The sequence below is a fragment of the Molothrus aeneus genome, chromosome 2, assembly GCF_037042795.1.
Source record: "Molothrus aeneus isolate 106 chromosome 2, BPBGC_Maene_1.0, whole genome shotgun sequence".
Taxonomy (NCBI): domain Eukaryota; kingdom Metazoa; phylum Chordata; class Aves; order Passeriformes; family Icteridae; genus Molothrus; species Molothrus aeneus.
In genome coordinates, this window is record NC_089647.1 from 45,809,711 (window position 1) to 45,833,649 (window position 23,939).

Consider the following 23,939-nt stretch of genomic DNA (forward strand, 5'->3'; position numbering starts at 1 on the left):
AATAGATTGATGTTCTGAGTGGCACTTTAAGAATACTTGAAACTCTTTAGGGTTAGATGAAAGAAAAAGGTACTCGGAGTTCTCTCTAGATCAAAAGTAGAATTAGTCAGGCCTAAACTATTTCAAAGATACCTTGAAGCCCTAAAAGTTTGTTAAATGGGAACATTTCATAGCTTTCCTAAGTGACTGATTTCAGAGCTTGACTTTTTCCTAGTTTCAGATTAAGGCCACTTTTTGTTTTGGAGAAAGAGAAGAATCTGTTCTTTCAGTTTTGCAGGAATCTTTAAGGACTGCCTCATCTTCATTTCCTTTTTATTGCTTGAGTTTTTAGATGGCCATTTGCTGTAGTAATGCAAATGCTGCATGTTTTAGTTTTGTATTATGTTGTCATGAATTGGATATACTATCTGCTAGAAGTTAAAATCATACATATTTCTTTGCAAGATCTGGATCTTGAAGGGTGGGATAGATGAGGGATGGGAAAAGGTTCTGAGAAAAAAGGCTATGAAAAGAGGTGTATATAAAGGGAGGGGTAGGGGATGTCTGTGTATACCTGATCTGCTATTGCTGTTTTTGAAAATGAGAATTAAACAAGAAAATTAATCTGGCCTTTATAATGTTCTTGATGAAAAATGTAATATATAATACTCTAGTATTGAGGGATCAGAATGCTTAGTCTCTTTTAAAAAATATTTTATGTTTACAATGTTAAGTATTTGGTAAGATTAACTTAAGAGTTAGTTACTGTTCTTTCTCTGAAAAAAGATAAATAATAATTTATTTTACATTTCTTTTCAGAAGTCAAAAGTTTAGTAGCTACATCTAAGCTGTGGGATCAGGGAATGTTTTCCCAGTTCCTGGGTGTAGATATGCACCCTGTGTTCTTTCTGTATGCCCAGACCTTTCTGGTTTCTATTGAAATAAATAAAGCCAGTGAGTCCTGGCCATATGAAAGAAAGGGAGCAAAAATGCACTCCACTGCTCACCTGAGATGGATAATCACAACATCAGGACTGTGGTGTGCACATTAAAGCACAATTTTTGTGCAGTTTTTTAAGCTAGAATTACTGAAATTATGCTTAAGTTTTGGCTGTACACAACCTTTCTCCCTAGTTTGGCACTTTCATTCTGAGCACAGCTTTTTTGGTAGCAGTGAGGCTGGTCATGCTTTTTTGCAGTAGCAGATAAAATTTTAAACACTGCCTCATCTGCACCCTCCCTGAGCAATCTTGAACAACGTGGAAGTTACAATGATGGTGGCTAATCTACCTATTTATGTTGATGGGATCACAATATAAGATTTCAAAGGAAATTAAAGCCTAGTGCACCAAGACCTGTAAATGCATGAGGCTGCAACTGATGTTTTTTGGATAAGACTAAACTGTCTTAAAGAAAATGCTTTTCTTTAGGCTCACCTTTTGTCATATAGAAATAACCCCCTAAGAAACTCACTCTCTCCTTTACTGGTGAAGTACAAAATTAGTTGAAGCATTATGCAGCTGTTAGCACACTTTATGTTTTGACTTAACTCACTGTGAGACTGAAGTTCTAATTGGAAAGGATACTCAAATTTTATAGCACTTAAACTTCTTATTATGTCATTTGATATTGACTTTGGTTAAAATTAACCAGTGTATGACTTCATCATAATCAGATCTAAATTGTAATGCTAAATTTACTCACTGTTTAGACCAGCTGTAATTTAAAAAATTGCAGAACATCAGTAGGAAATCTGTCTGACCTGTCTGGCTCTCTGTAATGGGTCCTATTCATTAAACTGAAGTGCTCTACAGGGCAAATACATCAAGTTCTAAAATGTTAAAACACTTTGTTATAAAGAATTTGTCTTGTTCCTGTAATAGCCAGAAGTGCCATTTTTTTCTTGCTAATACTCTCGGCTTCAAGGAGTCTTACTAGTCTTTTGCTATTGAAAATTATGTTTACTTACAAGAACTATAAGCAGTGATGATACCTTCAGAACATTATGGTACAAAGTCAACAAATATCATACATATGCTGTTGCTCAATAAAAAGTTTGTTAGCCTAAGGCATAAGCCTGTTTTATATGATCTGAGGTGTTTAAGTATAATATTTTATACTGGCTTTAAAAACGCATGTTGCATTTGGTAAAAAGCTTGGCCTGGAGGACTGTAGTGTTTTGTTTATAAGGTCTTCCACTAACAGTGCCTCCTACTGAGATAGAAACCTGTGTACTTGAGAAGGAACTGGATATGTGTTTTTGGGTTCTTTCAGTTAATTAGCTCACTGACTTGTGTAGGGGGTTTTGGTTTTTTGTCATTTTTCTTATTTTTTAAGAGCTGCTAGGTAGATGTATCAGTATTTAAACTGGATGTAAACAAGTTTAGTTTGAAATCTGTGGAAATTTGTAATTGCAACATCTGATATACTTTTTTTAAAATGGAAGAAATAGCTTGGGTTTTCCCACTATTCCCTGCTAAGCAGAATCTGAAGGCTAACAACTTTAGTTGGCCTTAAAATTTAGTTTTAACACTAGTTGGTGTATACAGATGTTATTCAGCTTGGATCACGTAAGAATTTTGTGTTCCTAGCAAAAGTTGTTACTTTTCAACATACAGTGCCTTTCACTTGATTCAAAATGATTTTCCATTTAAATCTTGAAATACTGAAATTATTTTTAAGAGCTTGAAATATTCACATTTTAAAACTAGATATAAATATTTGTAATGGGAAATTTTGAATGAAAATAGCCCAGATGTCATAATGGTTTAGGAAAAAGGTCAAAATCATCTGAGCTTTATAGTAATATTTGAATAAATCATCACTTTCACAGATACAGGATGTCAAGTATGTTCAAAGATGGAGAAGGCCATCTTGAGCAGAGGTGCGGATGTCTGTGGATTAAGAGTTTGGCACTGTATTTTATCTTTAATGGTTAAACTTTTTAAATAGTGCACTGAAAACTGTTTGAAAAAGACAGGAATAGAAGATTGTACTGTGAAAACTGTCAAAATATATTATTTATCAGAATTAATTATTTTAAAATGTGTTAGTGATGGGCTAGCAAGTTGATTCTTTATTCCCCAAGGTTAAGGTAAAATCAAAAAAGGAACTGAGACTGTAAATTTCATCTCGGCAGACTGAAATTGTTTTTTGACAGTCCTGCATCTTAATGTGGATATGCAGGGAAAGTACTGTCAACTTTTTTAAATTATGGAACAAACTCTGAAATTTTGAATGTATCTAATTCATTAAGGTACACTGAACTGTGCCTTTTTGTAAATGGTTATTTGAACAGGTGGTTTGACTAGTTTACCTTATTGAATGGTGTTATGTAGCAGAGCTTAACAGAACTCAGTTATCACTTGTGTGGAAAAAAAATGAATTGTCATGTTACTGTGTAATTGACTTGCTTAAAAATGAACAATAAATTTAATAAAATTAAGTCATTGTCTTGTTTTTTATCTTAGTGTTCTGTTTAAATTTGGATGGAATACTTGAGTAGTTCTGAAGACTCCTATTGATTAAATTAATTTTAGGTAATACAGTTTTAGTTATGTTAGTGTCAGTTCTTATGTTTCTAATTTGAAAGCTCTCCCTTACTCTGATTCCATTAATACAGGTGGCAAAATGTTGTTACCTATGAGTTCTCTCAAGGTTTTGATTAACATTTTAAAGCTTACGGTGAGACTGGGTAACTTTTAAAAGTACTAAATTATGTTTTTATGTTATTAGTTTTGGTTAGTTTCACCTTACTGCAATCAGTATTTTCTTAGATTTTTGGTAAGTGAATGTAGAGGCAGACAGTTAAGTGAGAAATTTTGATGAGGTAAAATCTGGGTTCTTAATGGGGTTTGTTGAAAGCAATGATGTTCACATTATCAAATACTTGAATAAGTAAATAAAGGACCTCTTTACTGTCAAAGAGTAAGGCAAGTTTGTTCTCATTTTTTTTGTACCAGGGCCACAGCCATCTCTGGGAGTTAGTTTTGGAACGCCATTCGGCTCAGGTATTGGCACTGGCTTGCAATCAAGTGGCTTAGGTTCTTCAAGCCTTGGAGGTACACTTTAACTTTTCTAATCTTTCATTGAATTATTATACCGCACAGCTGAATCTCTTGCAAACCTTGCACTCCACTAAGAGGATGATCTTTTTCAGGAAAGACCTTACAGTTTGGCAGGTCTGTGCTTTCCAGGCTTCTTCCTGCCTAGCAGAAGGAGTTGCTCGGGCTAAGCCATTGTAGTGAAACCCCAAGATAAACAGGATTAGGTAATCACAGAGAGGTTGTGCTCTAAAAGCTAGGGAAGGACATCGAGTGTGTTAGAACTACAACTTGACTGAATATTACCTATATGAAAGTTAGGCACCTGAGACATTAGATCACATTGTAGATAATCCATGGAAGTTTTTCAGCATTTAACTGTGGGAACCTATTTCTGCTTGTATTAAGATGAGAAAAGTTACTGCCATTCTGTGATCCTGAAATCTATTTGCTTTAGCACTCACTCTGTGCCTCAGTGCTGAGGTGGAGAAATATCTCTCCCCCAGCTGAAAAAGCAACATGTGAAAGTGAGGGAAAAATACTTATTGAAATTTAACAGTGCTGGTGAGGACCATATTCCAGGAGGACACATGACTGTGAAAAAGTAGGCAATATTAAAAAAAAAAAATTCAAGTTAATGTAGACTTTTTATTTTACATGTAGTGTGTTCTTAGCACTAGAGCTACAGATAGAATTTAAGTGAGTACCAGAATCTAATGGGCATATAAATTTCCTGTCTATATAGGTTGGGGTTCCTACAGGTACTAATGTTTTCTGGAGCTTTTATAAGATCTGCAAAGAAAATTGTTACATCTGCTGAGCACAAACATAACATGGTTTTTCTTGTTACATCCTCCCTTCTTTGCAGCCTCAGTCCCCATTCCTACATTTTACCTGTGAGCTGAACATATGAGTCAGTGTTGTAATGTATTGAAAATAATTAAGCGTCACTCAGTATTGGGAAGATGATGTGACCTGGACATTACATGAGCTTTACCTTTAATAATCATCTTAAAATACCTTTCTATCTACCAGTGTCCCTTCTCATCAGATTTTAAGTGTTTTCAGATAAAAGAAAATCTGTATACCTAAACAAGGAAAAAGTGAAAATAATGTGCTAAAAGGAAATTACTTTCGAATTACCAGTTTTTCCTGCAATGTTTTAAATGCCTTAAAAAAAAAATTCTTCCATTTCTGCTGAAAAGGTTGTAGACTAAAGATTGCTCACCAGTCTTACATATGTAAATAAATGAACATTCCAATTGCTTTTAGTTTTGTCCAAAATCCTGACTTGTATTCTCTTTTTTTTCCTAGCTCTCTGCCTAGGAAGGTATTTGTTTGCATCATTAATTTGCAAAATGTCTTAACAAATCCATAAGACTCTGATAGAAGCAAATGTAGAAGAATAAACACATACCTGCAAAATAGCCTGTAGGTGTGTTCTTGGAAACAAATTGGCTGAATGATTACTTAAGTTTGTTTGGGATTTTAATCTTAGGGATTTGGGTTTTTGAGCAGGACAGTTTCTTGTGTATGCTCTGCAAGTTCTATTTTAATTGGGGAAATTTGCTCTCTTTCCTTGATTAATGTTCAGTTTACATTGACAGTGATAAACAGAGGCTTTTACATTTAAGTGTATAAATTATTAGCATAGATCCTATGCTTTGTTAAATATTTACAGACACCTTGCCCGATCATTGGTTATGAATTTCAACTTAGAAAAGACAAAAGAGTGTGTCATTTAAATGAACTCTCTTACATGGAAATGATTCTTGTCATTACCTACCCTTAATTTGATTTTAAAATCTTAGAAAACTTGAGAACACTGCTCCAGATCGTGTGTTCAGTCCTTACTGGTTTTAAAATCTCAAAAATATTTCTGTAAAGGAATGGTAAAGGCTCAGTTTGCAGTAAATAAAAGGATTTTTCCTCTCTTGAAACTTAAGATGGGAGCATGATTTCCTCAAACATAAATACAAAAACTATTTTCTTTTTGAAAACCTGAGACAGCCAAAATCAGAGTATACAGTGTTCTTATAGCTCCTGTTGTCTGGCCTCTATTTCAAGTTTCAAATATCAATTTAGTTTTTCTTCAGAGTGACCTCATATTAATAACACAATTTAAAACCTTAAAAAATTTGTATTATGAAATATGAATGTCAGTTGCAAAATCAACAGCATTAAATTTTGTCACAGCTATACATTTAAGGTTGCCCTTTAATGGTAATTTTTCACATTAAATATTGTGAAATTTGTTTCTATTCTGTATTTAAACTATTTTGTAGTTTCCTAGATAAAGCTGATCCCTAATAACCTGGGAAGGGAACGACTCTAAAATAAGCCAAGTGTAAACTGAAGAAAATGCTTTTACTCTGTTTTGAGCATATTTCTTTTTTTCTAGAGTTATAGATGAAGATTGTGACTTTCTGTAATAAGTCATGTAACTTGTATCTGAAATTTCTTCATTTTGGCTTATTTGGGTACCATTTCCTGCCAGTTTAATGGCAATTCAATAGATAGTTTTTAAACTCTGATAGTTCACACCACCTGTTTTTATAATTTTTTCTTTACTCAGTTTTGGATTTTGAAGGTAGTATTTTTCTCGATGCTTTCCAGTTTGCACTGTTTTCTTAACACAATGCTGTGTCAAGGATAAATACTCTTCAGACAATAATCTTAGGAGTATTTGTTTACAAATAATGCTTAGCATTATGTTTGGGTTTAGAATACTCACCTAAAACCTATGTGTCTTTAATTGCTGTGTCTGTAATTTTTTTTGTTGTATGTCTTTACTATTATTCTACTAGGATTTGGAAGTAGCTCTGCCTTTGGAAGTAGTGCCACAGGAGCGTCATCATTTGGGTTTGGAACTACAAGTAAACCATCAGGAAGTCTAAGTGCAGGTTGGTTTGTTTCTTTTGAATTCAAAAATCTAGTTTATTTTAAAGCAAGTTTGATTATAAAATTGCTGCACTCGCTCCAAGAAATTGATTGTTTAAAGTTGCATGTGTATATCACTATTAACGTAACTATTTACTTGCTAGAGACACATTTTCAGATAAGTTTCTGGGTTCTGTTGAAGGTCTCCTATGTAGACAGTATTGATTGAGCATTAATGTTTCCCATTTCATGGTGTCTGTCCTAGTTAAGAGTGGAAGCAGGAGGTCAGATACAGTCTCATACAGAGAAGAGCAGTTGTCACTTGAATGCATGGTATGAGTTACTGATTGAAATTCATGCATAAATTAGTGACAAATATACTAGTAATTTGACTTACTATATTTACTAATAAGGTTAAAATTATTTTCTGGAAGCCCAGAGGTTTCCTTAAAAATATATAAGTGCTTACTCTGAGTAGTGATTTATATGTATTGTATCTTTGTATATATTTATAATTCATTATATTAACTACTTTGAAAACATTTCTGTGGCAATTGAACTACACAGTACTCATTTAGCTATTTTGGTTTCGTTTTTTGGGGGGTGATAAAATATGGATGTTATTGTGCCTTAACTCAGAAGTCTGAAATTTAGCTGGCACTTCTATTTACCTTTTAAATAGGAATAATAGGTTACTAAGTTATTACTAAGCAAATAGCTTCTGTAGTCTGTCTTGAAGTCTTTTTTCAATGGCACATTGAAGGAGGATTGTGTCTCAAAAAAAAAGTTTGATCAAGTGCTATTAAAAGAAAACAGCATTTTGCTGTTATTTACTAGGAAGCGCTATGATTTGTATTCTGGATTCTCCTTGGTTAGTGATGAGTTGCTAGGCCTGTAAAGTACTTTAAGCTTTGCATTATAAGGTGGAAATGGCTCCCTGAGTGGGCTGTGTAACATTTATGAATATTAACAACCTAGTAGGTTCTTGGTGGAACTCTTTACAGTATCTGGTTTCCAAGCATCGGCCTTCTTTTACTTAGTTCTTAACATGAGAAACAATTGGAAACTTACACTGCTTATGGTTTTATCTTGTAGCCTATTATTCCTGAGTCTATATTAAATAATATTGCAGCATTTAAAGCTGCTGGATTACAAAGTTAATAGTTTAGTTTTTAGCATACTAAAAATAGAATTACAAAACTACTTGTATGTATCAGTTGTCCATCACTAAATAAGTATCAAGCCAAAATAAATACCAAGTCTGTCTTTGCTATGTTGGTGGTGTGCAGAGGCAATTTAGATACCATTTCCCTCAAACCAGACTTTGTCATGGAGTCAATGCCATCAGTCTCTTTTGCAAATGAAGGGATTGCACCCAATGAAATTAAGATTGTCAGTTATCTCAAAGGAGTCTCAGCTACAGAAAGTAGCTGAATAAAACCAAGTGAAATGTAATTTCTGACATTTTTTGCTTTGAAAATCAGGTGGTCATGAAATCCTTATCTAGACGGGTTATGGAATAGAAACCACTATTAAAAATTTGGGAGCCCAGAAACACACTAACTTTTACCTTCTATATCCAAAACCTTATGTCATACAGCACCTGGATTGTGTATGATCTTTAATTTTATTGAGGGTGTATAAATGTGTATAAATTGGTTTGAATGATACCTGAGGCTAGCTAGGTTATATTTACTTCTGTTAAATTTGTTGTGTCCTGTTTCTTAGGTATCTTAGGTATCATTTACAGGATGCTGAAAGCATATCATGGTTTATCTTACAGTATAATGGTTGCATCTTGTTTCTGAATGTGTTTCTTTGAAAAAGCTAAGAAAGTGGGGTGAATATGGGTTATGGAATTCACTGTTGTGGCTGCTTGGGTTTAGATATGAGCAGTTAAGTATTTTCCCAGATAAATGTGTCTGGGAACATGAGGTAAGTGTGTGTTCCAGCACACACTGTTCAGGCTGCTTAGGGTGCCCCAGCTCTCCTCCACAGATTTTTGATAAGTTTGATCTTATCTTAAAACTATAATTATAGATCCCCAAATTAGTTCTGTCAGGAGTTTGATTTTTATAAGTTTGGTTTAATTGCTTTAAAAGATGCAAAAATATTTGTAGTGGTATTACTGCTCTTCTCAGTTTCACTTTATGTTTGAGGAGAAAATTCTGAGTCCTCTAAGAGTCTTTGAGCATCTTCTAATAGTAAATTTGGCTTGGTCCAGGAATGGTTGTTGTGTTCATCAGCAGATGAAAAGCAGAGCAGCTTCAGTGTGCTTGCAGTTTCTTTAGTGGACACAGCTGTGAGATGGAACAGTGAATCAGGTGTCCCTCTGAAACACACAGAGACACTCCAGAAAGCTGACTCCAAAACAAGTCCCATTTAATTGCTAATCTTACTCATGTAATGGCAACCAAAAGCCTGATGTTAGTGGGCTATTGTAAAGGACATCAGACTCTCCAAGTAATGGGAAAAGGAAAAAAATCACCATTGAATTTATTTAACAATTTAATGCTAAGAGGAAGGCAAGTGTTCAAACACAGTTTTTGTGAAAACAGATGGTAAATATACTTTGAAGACCTGAGTTGAAAACTCTTGTTGGAGTCTTATTTTTATTGAAGAATTGCAGCCTCAGTAAACTAGGTAAGAGATAATAAGTGGGATCATGGCTGTATGGACTCATACTGCTGAAAATCAGACCTTAATACAATCTATGAGCAGCTTTTAGATAGAGAGACTATAATAAATCAGTCAAAACTGTTCTTGAAATACTTTTTGATCTAGAGCACCCATTGTGGTATGGAGATGAAAGCAGGAATGGATTGCCACCTGATGAACTGCTGTTTCTCCCTGTAGTATTAAAATTACCCAAAAAATGCTGTTATGGGGAGGTACTCACCTTTGGCTTACCGAGCTAAAGGGCTGACAGAAGATGCACAAGCCCAGTGAATAAAGTGTGATCATAACACCATTTGGGGAGATGTGAAACTGTGTCCTTGAAGGGCAGGTTGTCATTTACTTCCTGAAAATCACTGTTCACACATAAATAATACTAATTTCAGCAAGGACATTGTTGATCGCATTATACCTGTGGTTCAAGACTTTGTGAGTCTTCCATCTAAACTGAGCTGTTCTGTCACTGATCGTCTTTTCTTGCAACAGAAATGAGATTCAATGTGTATCTTGTTTAAGTTTTTTATCTTGAAGATTTTTCATTTGAGTGTTCAGCTTTAAGGTTTGGTTTACTTCTGATGAAACTTGGTACCTTGGCCTTGTTATGCTGCCATGGCAGGAGAAAACCATACAGATGAATTTCACATCTGCTTTTGTATACTTTTATGGCTGCCCTTAATGCCACTTCTAACATAACAGCTATTACTTTCCAGGCCGTATCTAAATTAACAAGCATGTTCTCAGTCTTTCATCCCATATTTTATGCATCTCTTACTGTAATATTACTCAAGTAAACTGTAGCCTGCCTTCCCTGCATGCTTCAAAATAATCCCTGCATCTAGAAGCAGCAAGGTGGAGGTAATTGATGAAACACTTCACTCTTGCCTACCGGACTCCTGACACTACAGGTCACATGCAGCTTTATTATGAATGGCATTCATGATGTTTTCTGTGGGAAGCAATGCTTGCTTGTTATCTCACATACATGAAGTAGAAAGGTGACTTTTTTTCATTCATGAGACTCCCTGATCAATCTTAGCTGGGATTCAGAGTTATCAGGGAAATGGAGTAATAATTGATGTGTTTCACCCCTTACATCCTAGGATGAGAGACAAATTAGCCCACAAAATTTAGACAAGACCCAAATGACCACTATCAGTCACTCTCATTAGTCACACTCCAGACCTGCACAACCATTACACTGACAATGAGTTCTATGCAGGCAACTGCATGCTGTAGGACTGTGAGTTACTGGAATGTTGATAATGAATTTTCTTGACAAGATGATGTGTGTAACCCAAGTCCAGACATTGCGGGAGGAAGAGTTTAATGTTATATTTTGAAGTATTTCTTAATGCAGAGTGTCAGTAACAACTGAGAGAACAGAAGACATCAGGCTTGTGAGAGCTGCTTTAGGATTCTGATGAGACAACCAGTTGGGCTTTTATTTCTGTACTCCAGAAATATTTTATGCATCGAGTTGAAGATACTGATGTGACCAAAGGATTGCTTCAGCTCTCTGCTAGAGAACTAATGAAGCAATATAAAGTAATGCATATTGAGAATATACTTTTCTTGATTGTGAACCAGTCCCATTTTTCTTATTATCTTAATTGTTTGCAGGTTTTCACATACAACTTGTATGAAGCTCTTTGTTAAAATCTGAAGTTGCTTGTGTCTTACTTATTATTTTGTGGTCTCTTGAGACAACAAAAAGTGAAGTTGTGAAGTTCTGTTTAAAGTAATCTTTGAGATATTTCTAGCATTCTCTAATAGTTGCAATTATTATCTAAGTTGATGATGCATAATTGATACAAATTTATAACAGAAAGTGAAATGAGTTAGTGTTACTGTTGGTGGAAACTGTAGGGGGGCTTTTTCCAACTGACCTGGTTTCACAGCTGCATATGTTCAGTTTGTTTACCATGATAGAAGAGGGTAGAGGAGTTAAAATAGCACAATTTGCTCAGCCAGTCATGCAGTTTTTCCAAAGCTTTGTTTCTAGTGCTGTTTTTGGTTTGTCATAAGGGGTGTTTTCAAATAGAAACAGTCTGGCAAGGATTTTTTTTGAGCCTTTTCTGCCTCACATGTAAGGTGTGGTATGTGCCACGTGTGTAAGAAGAAGACTGAGCACTCCAACTCCAGCTTTGCCATTTCTCTGCTGTGAGTGAAATGAATGGTCCATGGTCCACCTGTACCTGCTGCCTTCCCTCCCACCTTAGGAGTGCACCGCATGTTTATGCTGAGAGCTTGAGGAATTGTGGTTCTTCTGTTGTATGATTTCAGTGGGACTTTTGTGTGCTACTCTTGTATGGGTAATGGTATCACAGACTTGTGATTTAGGTTATGATTGTTGGCATTCACTGAGGTAGTCTCTGTTAGTGCTGCATTATCCAAGTTGCCATGGCAAGTCCAAGTGCTCTAGCAATGTGATTTACCATTGTTGATCTACGTTGGTATAAAGTGTTACAGCTGCTGGTAATAAAGTGGCTGCTGGTGAAAACTTCAAGGAGAATGAATTTACAATCCTGATATAACTGATGTTTTAAAATATTTTTCCCTCCCCCATAAGGCTTTGGGACCTCGACTACATCTGGGTTTAACTTCAGCAATCCTGGCATCACAGCATCAGCTGGCCTGACGTTCGGGGTGTCTAATCCTGCATCTGCAGGCTTTGGGACAGGAGGGCAACTTCTTCAGCTGAAGAAACCTCCAGCAGGAAACAAGCGAGGGAAAAGATAGGCACCCCTTTTTGGGAGGGGGAAGCACATCAACTTTCTTCATCTGAAAAGTCTATTTTTGTAGATTGATTAATTAAATTGCATCCCAGGAGATTTATAAAAATTTTGCTACTTTTCCCTAGTGAAATCATATTGAACAGCTATTTTCTTGTGAATAGAAACCCGTTTATGTATTTTTATTTTGGGCCCTAGTTTTAGAAATGTTCTATACTGCATTATTATTAAAGAATCTTGTAAAATCATCTATTTAACCTAATGTTAGTAGCAGAATATTTTTTGTTAATAAGCTTTATACCATATGAATATATGCATATTTGTTTTTTTTGTACAGATAAAATATATTCTAGTACAAATACTAGAGTTCATATCTTCTGTTCCTGGATATGGCCTTTAAATCTACTTCAGGGTGTTTTTGTGTATATGGATGTAAATATATACAGTACAGTGCACACATCTGTGTGTATGTATGTGTATATATATATATGTATAAAACACAGATGTGCATACCTTCCCCCATAGACAGATCTCTTTTTCTTTGTGTGTTCTGTTTCTCCATGTTGTCCTGTTGTCCCATATCCGGATGTTCCTAGGAATCATTGCTCCTGTGTCTTGTTGTTTAAAACCAGCTGAAATACAATGTTTACTAATTCATAAAGTTTGGTTAATAGTGGTTAGTACCTGTTTTGGTTTTGCTTTGGTTTTTTTAACCTTTTTCTTGGCCCATTTAGCAGCCAACTCTAAAGAAGAATCTGGGATTTTGACACACATTTCATAGATAATGTTCCCAAACTGTTGGATTTTGTTTTTCTCCTGAGCTGAAGAGTAGGGCACTGCCGGGTTTCAGCTGAAAGCTCAGGATGCCTCAAGGTCTGTGTGCAAACAGGAGTTGTCAGGCTGGATGAGCTTTTCCCTGAATGTGAGAGAGATGAGATGCGCTGTCCTATTGAAAACCAAAATGAAGTGTTGCAAACCCAAGTTGCTTCATGAGCTTCTCTTCAGCACTGCCTTAAAAGCAGTTGGGCATCTGCTTTTAAGAAAGGTGTAGTACAGTAACTTGCTGTTCAAAAACAGAGGAGGAATATTATGTAATTTGAAGGTTAAAGCTATTGCAGCAGTAGTTTATGAATCTTACATACTGTAACATTATAGCTTGTTGTTCTGCATCTCCAGTTTGGTGTGCACTAGGAATATCAAGGAAAATATCTTAAGAAGGAAATAATAGAACAATTGATTCTTTGCAAATAATAATACTAGGTTGATGTGTGAGCATGAAACTTTGGAGCCAAGTTGATTTTATGTAAAGGTTTTGTCATTGGCTTTATATTGTTAAAGTATTACTACCATTTTGTATGCTTTGGAAGTGTCTGCATTCAGCAGCGATTGCTCTTTGACAAATGTTTGGTTTGTCACTTAATCTGATAAAATTAAGGGAAACTGAGCACAGAATTCTTCACTTTTGTACTTGTATGTTATTGCATCTTTGCGAGCAGTCTCTTAGGAAGGGATATGTGTTTTTTTAATGTCACAGAAAAATAAAGCTTATGGTTTGTTTTGATTTCAACCTGTTTTTAAACTTTTACTGGGCTGCAGTCAAAACTGTAATGTTTGTATTTCTTTGTTACTGCTTTTTTTAATAGTTAATATGTTAAACCACTGGACTCTTATAATGTATTAATTTGTGAAACTAATTCTAAATGTGTACTGTTTGTCCATATGTGCAACTTACCATTGTGCAAACAATAAAACAATAATGCTGTGATCCTTGTAATACATACTTGCTTATCTGAGAGATCATTTCCTGTCATTCTCCTGCATTATAGGAGAAACAAAAACTTGATTGGCTAATATGTAGAACTGTTCTTCCTAGAATTCATATAGTGCAGAATTGTTCTTGCTGAAGTTAGAGCCTTGATCCTGGATTGAAAGTGCAGAGGGAGAGGGGGTAAATGGAGGTATTGTATTGTGGGCTGTGTAGAATTTCTTCACTGCACAATGTAAGCCTGGATTATGGTGTAATATAACACAGCGCTAGGAATGGCTTTGTAAATTGGGAAGGAGTCTGAGCCTCCTGGGTACCTGTGCTCTGCTTCTTTTCCGATTAAACAGCAATTATGTCCTTAATTTAGCCTAAGTGAAAAGTGATTATATAGTAGAATAATCACATATAGTAGTACAAACTAAAGTCAAAATGGGATTTGAAATAATTATATTCCTAGACTGTTACTTGGGTGGTTGAATTTAGCCATGATTTTTGGATATCAGTACTGTAGACATTGTTTCAAATTATCTTTCACCCCAATTTAAAGACGTATTAATATGATTAGAGTGTAATATACATATGCATTCAAGGTTTGGCTTGGTTTTCTTCAAAGCAGGTTAAGAGGCTGACCTATATTTAAACACCATGAAATTAAATCAAATCTAGATTATCTGTTCTGTAAAGAAAGAAAAGTCTGGTCTGGAAGAAGGTTCAAGTCCATGTGCAAGATACGGTTTTCTCTTAGTTTGTACCTTGTTGTACAGCTGTGGTATGAACTTACTTATGTGACCTCTTTCTTTTACTAGAAGTAACTTTGCTTTTCCTTCAGTGTTTTCCCTGGGATGAAGACAGCAGAAGGGAAAGAGCTGTGCCTTAGATTACTTGGTTCAGGAACCTCTTTCTTTGTGCTTGTCTGTGTCTCTGTTTCTGTCAAATCATTTAGGTAGATCCTACATTTAGCTGCTTATTTCTTGTGGATTGTCAGGTTGGAGATTGAAATAAAGTGGAGTTGGTCAGAGTTTATGCATCTTCCTCACCACAAAAAATCCAAATTCAGCTACATTCCCTCCATCTACATGTTCCTAACATAACTGCATTTTGGATCATGATTTCATTTATAGCATCATTTTATTAAAAATTTGAAATAAGGCTCAGGAGTACAGCTTTAGTGGCCTTTTCCCCCCTGTTTGATGTCAGTGGTATTTCCACTCCACTACTTATGAGGACAGTAGAAGTAATCCAGTCATTCATGTGAGCTCAGTTATGTTACTGGTTATACCTGGAATATGTCAGCAGAAGCACCTTGTAGATTCTTAATGGGAAATTAAGAGTATCTATCAGTACCATAGAGTGTGTCTTATGCTCTACAAAAAGCTTGTTTCCCTAAAACTTTTTCAAGTTTCTAAGAACAAAGAACTATCTATGTGCAAACTTTTCCAGCAATTAATTATGTAGTTTTGGGATTGTGCTGTCAGGCTGTTTCTCTCTTCCCTCTCATTCAGTAGCTTCCAGCACTGTGGCTGCTGTCTCCAGACACTGATGGATGGTTAAAGTATCATGGGCATTGACTGGTATGGATTCTCATGGAAATGGGCACCTGGGTTTGGGGAGGAGTGACATGGAGTTGATGCCTACAGCGGCTCTGGAAGACAGCGGTTACCCACTGTGACAGTGTCCATGGAGCTCCAGCACAGCTGTGACATTCCATCTCCCCTCAGCCAGGCTGGTAGGTTCCTTCAAAGGAGGATGGAGGTGTGACGGGGATGAAGTGTGGGGAGAGGTGAGGGGATGTAGGGCACAAACTTTGTGCTGTGAATGAACAACTCTTTTTAATCCAATTCAGGATCATTTCTTCTGGGCTCAGTGTTGAATGTTCATCAGGTGGCAAGAGGCTGCCAGTTATGTACTGCCACCACAGGACCCTTGTGGGAGTAGCTGTCATGCAGCACGTGCATTGAAATGGTCTGTGACCTGCTGTGCCACTGAAAGAGCTGCAAGTCTGTGGTGTTGGTTGGGGTCCACCCAAGGATACTGACTGAAAGAGCTGGTGGAAGAACTGGCTGAGCTACTTTCAATCATTTACCAGCAGTCCTGGCTAACCAGGGAGGTCCTGGTTGACTGGAGGTCACCAAATGGGACACCTGTCTGCAAGAAGGGTCAGAAGGAAGATCCAAGGAACTACAGGCCTGTCAGCATGATCTCAGTGTTGGGGAAGGTCACGGAGCAAATCATCTGAAGTGCTATCATGTGGCATGTGCAGGACAACCAAGGGATCAAGTCCAGCCAGCAGGTGGGGCTGTGAAGGGCAGGTCCTGCTTGACCAATCTGATTCTCCTTCTGTGACAAGGTGACAAGCTCAGTGGATGAGGGAAAGGTTGTGTTTTCCGCTTGGACTATTGTAAAGCCTTTGACACATTCTCCCACAGTGTCCTCCTGGAGAAACTGGCTACTCATGGCTTGGACAGGTGCATTTGTATCAGTAGTAGTGTGGCCAGCAGGAGCAGGGCAGTGACCGTCCCCCTGTAGCCAGCACTGCTGAGGCCACAGCTCCAATGCTGTGCTCAGTTCTGGGCCCCTCGGTGCAAGAGAGACATTGAGGGGCTGGAGCGTGTCCAGGGAAGGGCAACGGAGCTGGGGAAGGCTCTGGAGCACAAGTGCTGTGAGGAGCAGCTGAGGGAGCTGGGGGTGTTCAGCCTGGAGAAAAGGAGGCTCAGGGGGACCTCATCACTCTCTGCAGCTGCCTGACAGGAGGGTGCAGCCAGGTGGGGTCACCCTATTCTGCCAGGCAGCAAGTGACAGGACAAGAAGAAATGTTGTCCTAGGGCAGGTTTAGTTTGGATATTGGGGAAAAATTCTTAACTGAAAGGCTTGTGGTTAAGCACTGGAACAGGCTGCCTAGAAAAGTGGTGGAGTCACTATCCCTGGAAGTGTTCAGAAACAATGTGGGCTTGCTACTTAGGGACAGGGGTTAGTGGTGAATGTGGCTATAGTAGGTTAATGGTCAGACTGGATCTTTTCAATCTAAACAATTCTAAGACAAGATATGTCACCCTTTGTTTCCTCGTTGTAAACATTTTCTGACACACTTTTTTTTAAGGTGGTAGAATTTTGTTGAACTTTAATATTTGAACAATCCTTCTGACCCATTTGACTCCTGTTGCTAGGAGGTTTATAACTTAATGCTTTTTTCACTCCGCCTCAGGAATTTAATCTTTATAACCCATGGCTGCTGTTAAATGCCACAGTGAGGAGGTGAGTAGGCTGCATGTTTCATTAGCTTTGTTTGCTGTTTTCTCACCCTTTAGAAGTAAGGCAATTCTTAATAATTCTTAAGAATTAAGAATTAGAAGAGCTTCTGGTTTGATTTTACTTTTGAGTACAGATCAGCCCCCACCAGGATATTGGGTCATGTCTGTTGAACAGTTGTATGGAAAACTTGAAATACTCCTGTCCTAAATAGGTCAATAGCTGAAGAAGCAAAATATATGTATGTTCAATTAATGTTTCCTAGACTGATGGATTTCTCTTTTTTTCTTTTCTCTTTGATACAGGGATCACTGTACGGCGTATGCTTGGGTACCAGCAGGACAGCACTTTATTAGAAAGTAATGTAATTGCTTCCAAAATAAAGTTCTGATTAGAAGCTGGTATATAGCTCCTGTCTGTGCATTTAATATGGCACTTTGTGGTAACAGGATATGCTTTTGGGGTGATGATGATCCTGGCCACAAAAGAAAGCTAGGAGGATGAGGTTTTGATCAGTCATGGTGCTCTAATAAAAAGGGAAAGAAACACACACTTGATGAATATTCAAAGTCAAGGATTTAAAATCAAACTTATTATTATATGAAATTTGAAAAATACCATGTCCTCTTATTAAGGGGAGAAGGGGATAAATTCTCATGGGGAGAAAAAAAAGGTGACAGGCAGCTTGAGTAGACTTCAAATTGAGTGAAACCTTGGGGAAAAAAGTATGCAGAAGCTGTGCAGAGTTGGGTTATCTATTAACTCCATGGTTAAACACCTAAGCAGAAGCTACCCCTAAAGTGAAAAAACACCCAAACCTTCTCATCCTGTTAATGGTGTTAGCATTCCTTGGCTGTTTGGGCTACCCTTATTTCTTTACTAACATACACATAAAGGAATCTAACCTTTGAGCGTAAACACTTTCACTATGGCTCTGTCTGGGGGTAAGATAGATGTGATAAAGGTGTCCTTACTGGGAAAAAAAGTCCATCTTTCAAAACAAAGTTTGCAGTGTGTGGGCCCAAATGCTAAATGGAAGCAATGGCAGTGAGCAGTTAGTCCTTAGCAGTGTGGGGACATCTCTCCATCTCTGCCGGAGAACACTCGTTTTGTGACAATGTGTGGAGCAGTGATGGTGAGCATACCTGTATGTTACCACTGTGCTGCCTTTGTTTGGTGCAGCTGTGTGTGGCACAGCTCTCCAGAGTGTTGCCTCCTTTAACAACTGTGGGGGTTCTAATCTAGCACTGGGTCAAAGTGAATGGACAGAAGTGATAAGGAAGGTGGCAGCCTTAATGCCATGGAAACCAGTCTTAGTAATGCATATTATATCAGTCTCAAATAGGAATTGTCTTTTATCTTATTTTGTTTAGTGGCTGACTAAGGAGAAGGCAGATGTTCGCATACCTCCAGCAGCCAAACCAGAAGCAATTCTTATTCCCAGGGATGGGAAGATCTTTGGCTGCTAGCTAAGCTTATGTGGTATGCACCACAGAGCAAAGTTCTTACCTGATCCCGTGGTGGCAAAGAGAAGTTGATGCTGAGCACTGCTCTGAGACCAAAGAGGGAAGGCTTTCAACATTGCTTATGCTGGCTTTGGGTGAGATGAGATGCTGTCAGTGCCAATAGCAACCTCCCACATGTATTGGGGATGTGAAAAAGAGGCTGGGACTGCAGGAAGACTGGCAGCTTGTCGAAATTTAATTTCTATGGCGGAGATGCAGGTCTAATACAAAGGCATATTAGGTTCAATTTATACTTTATTAGTAAAAATATTTAGCTTGAAATGCTCCTCTGAATAATTTGTCATTTTACACTTGAGAATTGTCACCTTCATCATCATCTCTCCCCATGACTTATTTCTAATGCTGCAGCAGCTGGTGCTTGTTGCTCTGTCATGGTGATACCCACATTGGGGTGGCATCAGGGCTTGCCAGGCTGTGGAGCTGCTGGAAAATACAGGGGCAGAAGGCATATGGGGGTAAGATTCTGGTCTCAGATAGATGGATGGTAATATCAGTCCACCAGTGACAGAAATAGTAGTCTAAAAATCCTAACAGTGCTGCAGAGTGCTGGATGTATCATTTTAAGTGCCCTGGGAAGTGGAGGGAAGGGCAAAATTCCAAAGCCTCTTTGCCAGGCTAGATAATTGTAGAGTAAAATAGTAATGATTCAAGCAAATACAGTCTTCTTTACTTCTTTTCTAAGCAGTGTAAAAAATGTCCTGATCTAGAAAATATTATCATAAATATTGTTAATTTTCCACAACAAGTTGCTGCTTCTTGCCTGTCTGCAGTAATAATCCCTATATAAACCCCCAAACTGCAAATTTAGGTGCACTAAGACCTGTTGAGAAGAAGTGCTTTTTTTTTTTTTTTTTTTTTTTTTTGCTGGAACCTCACTGATTTCACTGCACAGGCAAAAAGTGCAATAAAAGGCAACAGCTGTGTCGTGATGCTATTCCTGCCATATGATGCCCAAATCTTTGTCTTGCACTAAGGCATTAGGAGGTAAAGAACAGTAAATTTCTGGTTTTAAATATCCTTAGTTTCCTCTTCCTGCATTTGATAAATGCTCATGATTTGTGCTCTGCATGGCATAACCTAAAGTGTGAATGTAGAAAATTCCTGTACTTTCCTGGGGTTTTCTTTGTTTTAGTTTTAAATAACTTTTTAATAACTATGCCTTTTCAAATTGGCTGGCCTCACTGTGAGGGCAGACAGTGGGATGATGGATTTAGTCCACAAGTAAGTCTTCCTCTGGTTTTTGTCTGAGGAGCAGAAAAAAAAGACTAAATTCTTTCCTTTTCTTGCTAGTGGCTGGAGTGGTTGGTTGGAGCAGAAGTAATAAATCAATTAGGAAACAGCATCCCTTTCAATTTGAAGCTGTGCACATCGGCTTTGTATCCAGGCTTTTATATATTGTACAGCAATCTGTTGTGTCTGCAGCAAGGGAAGCTCCAAAAATCAATGCATTAAGACTCGAGGGAGAAGAGCCTGACATTTGTATTAATCAAGGCTGTCTGAGTAGTTGGACAGCGCTAACAAGCTCCCTAAAGCTCTGCTCCGACTGGGCTGTGTTGAAACCGGGGGGCGTTTTCTGAGTGACAGCCTCCTCCTGCACTCGGGAATTTGTAGGGAAATGTCCCCCAGCGCTCAGAGGTACTGTCACCCGCTCACCTCCCTTCAGCTGCATCCCCCAGCCCCTTATCAGGAGAGCGGTGCATTTTGGAGCCAGACGGGCGATAGGGGAGGTGTCTGTGCCGGCTGTGATAAGGTGGTGCCAGCCCTGATTGCTGCTGTCACTGCGGCGTGTGCTGAGAGCGAGCACTCGCAGCAGGAGCTGAGCTGTGCCTCCCGATGTGCTCGGTGCCGGTGCAGCCACTGCAGAGTCACAGCCCAGCCCCTGAGGAGAGTGCTAACTTCATATCCCTTCATTCAAAGCTATTTTTACAGTCCTTTGCCTCATCCTGTGGCTGGGTGTTTTTTTATTCCCTTGGGTCATCTTGATCTAATTATTCTCCAGGAAATGAGAGCCAATAAAAGAAAGCCTTTTGCTATGAGTACACGTGTATTTTAAAATGCAGATATTAAACATGTTCCCTGAGCAGAAATAAAAACCAGTCCAGCTTATGCAACAAATACCACAATTGGAGTGGCTGTTTCCACCCTTAAGTGTACTGATGGTGTTTAAGTTATACTTGCTACAGGTACACTAGTGTAAAAGGTACCGAAAAACCAGGTTGGGAAGAAAAGGAAAGGCTACTAAAGTAAGCTCATATATTCTAGTAACTATCCTCACCTGGGAAATGGTGTTGGTATAACCTGTCAGTATGGATTGCAATCTCAAATTCAACAGTTCTCCATACTAACTCCACAGTGGAGTTTCAGTCACGCTACTCTTCTCACTAACTTCACACGGGGGCAGCAAGGCATTGCTTTAGCAGCGGGAAACACAGTTTTGCCTGAGAAGTGACTTTGCTGGGATAAATGGACAAGATGCAGGGATTTCAACTCCAAGGTGATTTATTTCTATGTTTAAAAACCTACAAGCAATAAAACAAACCGTTTTTAAACTAACCCTCTGCATGATCAGAATGAATTCCTTTATTTTGTGTTACCAGAAAGAGAAATCTCTTTTGTTGAATTGTACAAAAAGCAGTAAAATCCATCTCTTGTGGTAAGCATGGCCTGACTTTTACATGCCAAGTCATCTAAACAATAGTACCATGATGATGAGTTCTAGCTGAAGACTTCAGGCTATGTTTAATTTACAATTCTAATGTTGTGGACACAACAGTAGAGCCAAAGTAATTCCAGAATCCAGATTTTCAAGATTCCTGATAAGGTTGCAAAATTGTTTGACAATAATGATGTAACAGTAGGTATGTGAGCTAAATGGAATGGGAAAGTACATATATGCCTGTTTGGCATCCAGGGCTGGGCAATGGAAAGCAGATAATCTCACTTGTGCCCAAGTGACAAGACCATCAAGAATGAAACTGGAAATTCCAAAGGGGAAAAGAGGACAGTATCCATCTGCCATCTAAACTTTATCACCAATGGGTCAAAAAGAAAGAGAATAGGAGTTGCTACCAGTTTTGTGTTCTCTCCCATATCAAGGGAATGTGACAAGCTACAACAGCATGGGTTGAAAATACCAAAGGGAAAACAAAACATCCGTAACAGCGAGAGCCACTTACACACCCACAGAAGCGCATGGCAGCTTGGAGAGTCGTGTCACAGGGTTTTCCTTTTCCTAGCCCTAGGAGAGATTCCAACCAAAACAGACAGATACAGAATAAGGGTGAGAGGTCTGTGTTCCTGTGTTATCTTGGAGAATTTCTAGGACAGACACCCAAAGGGGAGGATAGCAACTGTTGTTTCTTACTTATTGTTATGGTTTTCACTTAGTTGTCCTTTCTCCTCTTTCCTTCCTGTCCAGTGTGTGCTGGCACAGCCAACCCCGACAAATGTTTGTGGTACCTTGCTGTGAATGGCTCAGCAGCTCAGACTCAAGGTGGGGTGTCCTCATTTTCCCCTCTCTTGAACTGGGAGCTGTTCAGAATGAGATGTGCTTTTGTATTATCTATCTTTTCATGCCTTTCTTATTTCCGTTGTCTTTTTTTGAAGTAGGAGCTGGTGTATTTGTGAAGAACTTCAGCACATGAGGCGTGCCAGCCCTAGGAAAGCAAAGCACTGTGCTCTAAAAGCACAGAAATACTTTTGAAAAATTTCCATCTGGAGGGAGACTGTAATATGGAGAGAGACAGCTGGAGAGAGCGAGCAAAAATGCCCACGTTACAATAAGGAGAATGCCTGTCAATGCAGTGACTGGGTGAATTTACAAGGTAAGCAGATACCGGTATTAGAGAGCCACTTAAACAGATGGTGGCCATTATCCCACAGCAGCTCTGCCTTCAAGGATCAGCATCCAGGCTGGACAGTGGCACAGGCAGCTGTGCCACAGCTCTGTGCCCGGGCATGCAGGGCTGCAGGTACCGCTCTCACGCAGCCAGTGCCACAGCTGCATGTTGGGTCCTACAGGTGCTGAAATGTGCTGTAGATGGACTCAGCCCCTACACTGCTGCACAGGCAGTTCGCAGCTCAGAGTGTTAAAAATTACGTGGAAAATGCACTTCACCTCTTTCAGACAACTAGCAGAAGTGCTTTTAAGTCTTATTTTCACTGCTCTAAGAGAGACAATTTTTCAGGACTAGCAGAACAGCAGGTGAGTTCTTCAAATTCCCAAAATTAAACATTTATTTGCTTTCCTGATATCATGCATTTGGCTGGAAAATGACAAAGAACATTTCTACTGATCCTAAGGCCTCAGAAAACTAAACCTGGTGTAGTATTACAAATTCAGAGACTGGTAGGGAAAAAAAAAGAAAAAGAAAGGTTAAGCAGATAATAGAGATGCGTAGATTATGTGATCATTACTGAATACAGTAGGATTTTAAAATCTTTTCCCACTCCACCATCTATATGTTATTTTAATTATATCTAAAAGCTGCACTATGCTTAATTTGATGGGATATGATGTGTTTGGTGTCCTACAAAATCTGTGATAGGTTTATTTTACATTGAAATAGATTGAACTAATATAATGAGATTGCTTGACATGAGAAAGCAAGTGAAAAAGTCACAGAGTAGGAAAGACTTGCTATATTTATGTGTTTCCACATATTTTGGTTCTGGATTTTTGTGTGCTTTTAAATTTAAATCACAGGGATATTACCTGATCAGCTTGTAAAGACAGTGAAAAAACCACCCCAAACTCCACTAATTAGTCTATTGCTAAACAGGATCTAAAGCATTTTGCAAAGTGCCAAATGTTTTAAGTTTCACAAAAGCATAATGAGGTACACTATTATCTCTGCTGTTATCCAGGCAAGTTGAGACAAATCCTGAGCTTGAATATATAAAGTACCTGCTACAGATAATCTCTGCAGGGAATCTGGAGCTGGTATTTTGTTATGATCAGGACTCCTAACTTGGAGTGCAGATTAGATTAGATAGTCTGCTTTTCACCTCTCTTCTCATAGTCTGGTTTTGCTATTGAAAGACAGCCACCTTACTGAGTATCAGTGAACCATCAACTCAAAGGATGGGACTG

The 23,939-nt window shown here is 38.2% G+C and overlaps 1 protein-coding gene across 2 annotated transcripts in view; it reads left to right on the forward strand.

Annotated features, from left to right (window-relative positions):
• The window catches only part of NUP58 (nucleoporin 58), a 36,087-nt gene extending 21,999 nt beyond the window's left edge, over positions 1-14,088 (forward strand). For both annotated transcript variants that reach the window (XM_066544839.1, XM_066544841.1), the window contains exons 14-16: positions 3,942-4,040; positions 6,830-6,925; positions 12,148-14,088. In XM_066544839.1, the coding sequence (XP_066400936.1) occupies positions 3,942-4,040; positions 6,830-6,925; positions 12,148-12,317 (365 nt within the window). In that variant the 3' untranslated portion in view covers positions 12,318-14,088. The remainder of the gene's footprint in view (positions 1-3,941; positions 4,041-6,829; positions 6,926-12,147) is intronic.
• The last annotated feature ends 9,851 nt before the right edge of the window (positions 14,089-23,939 follow it).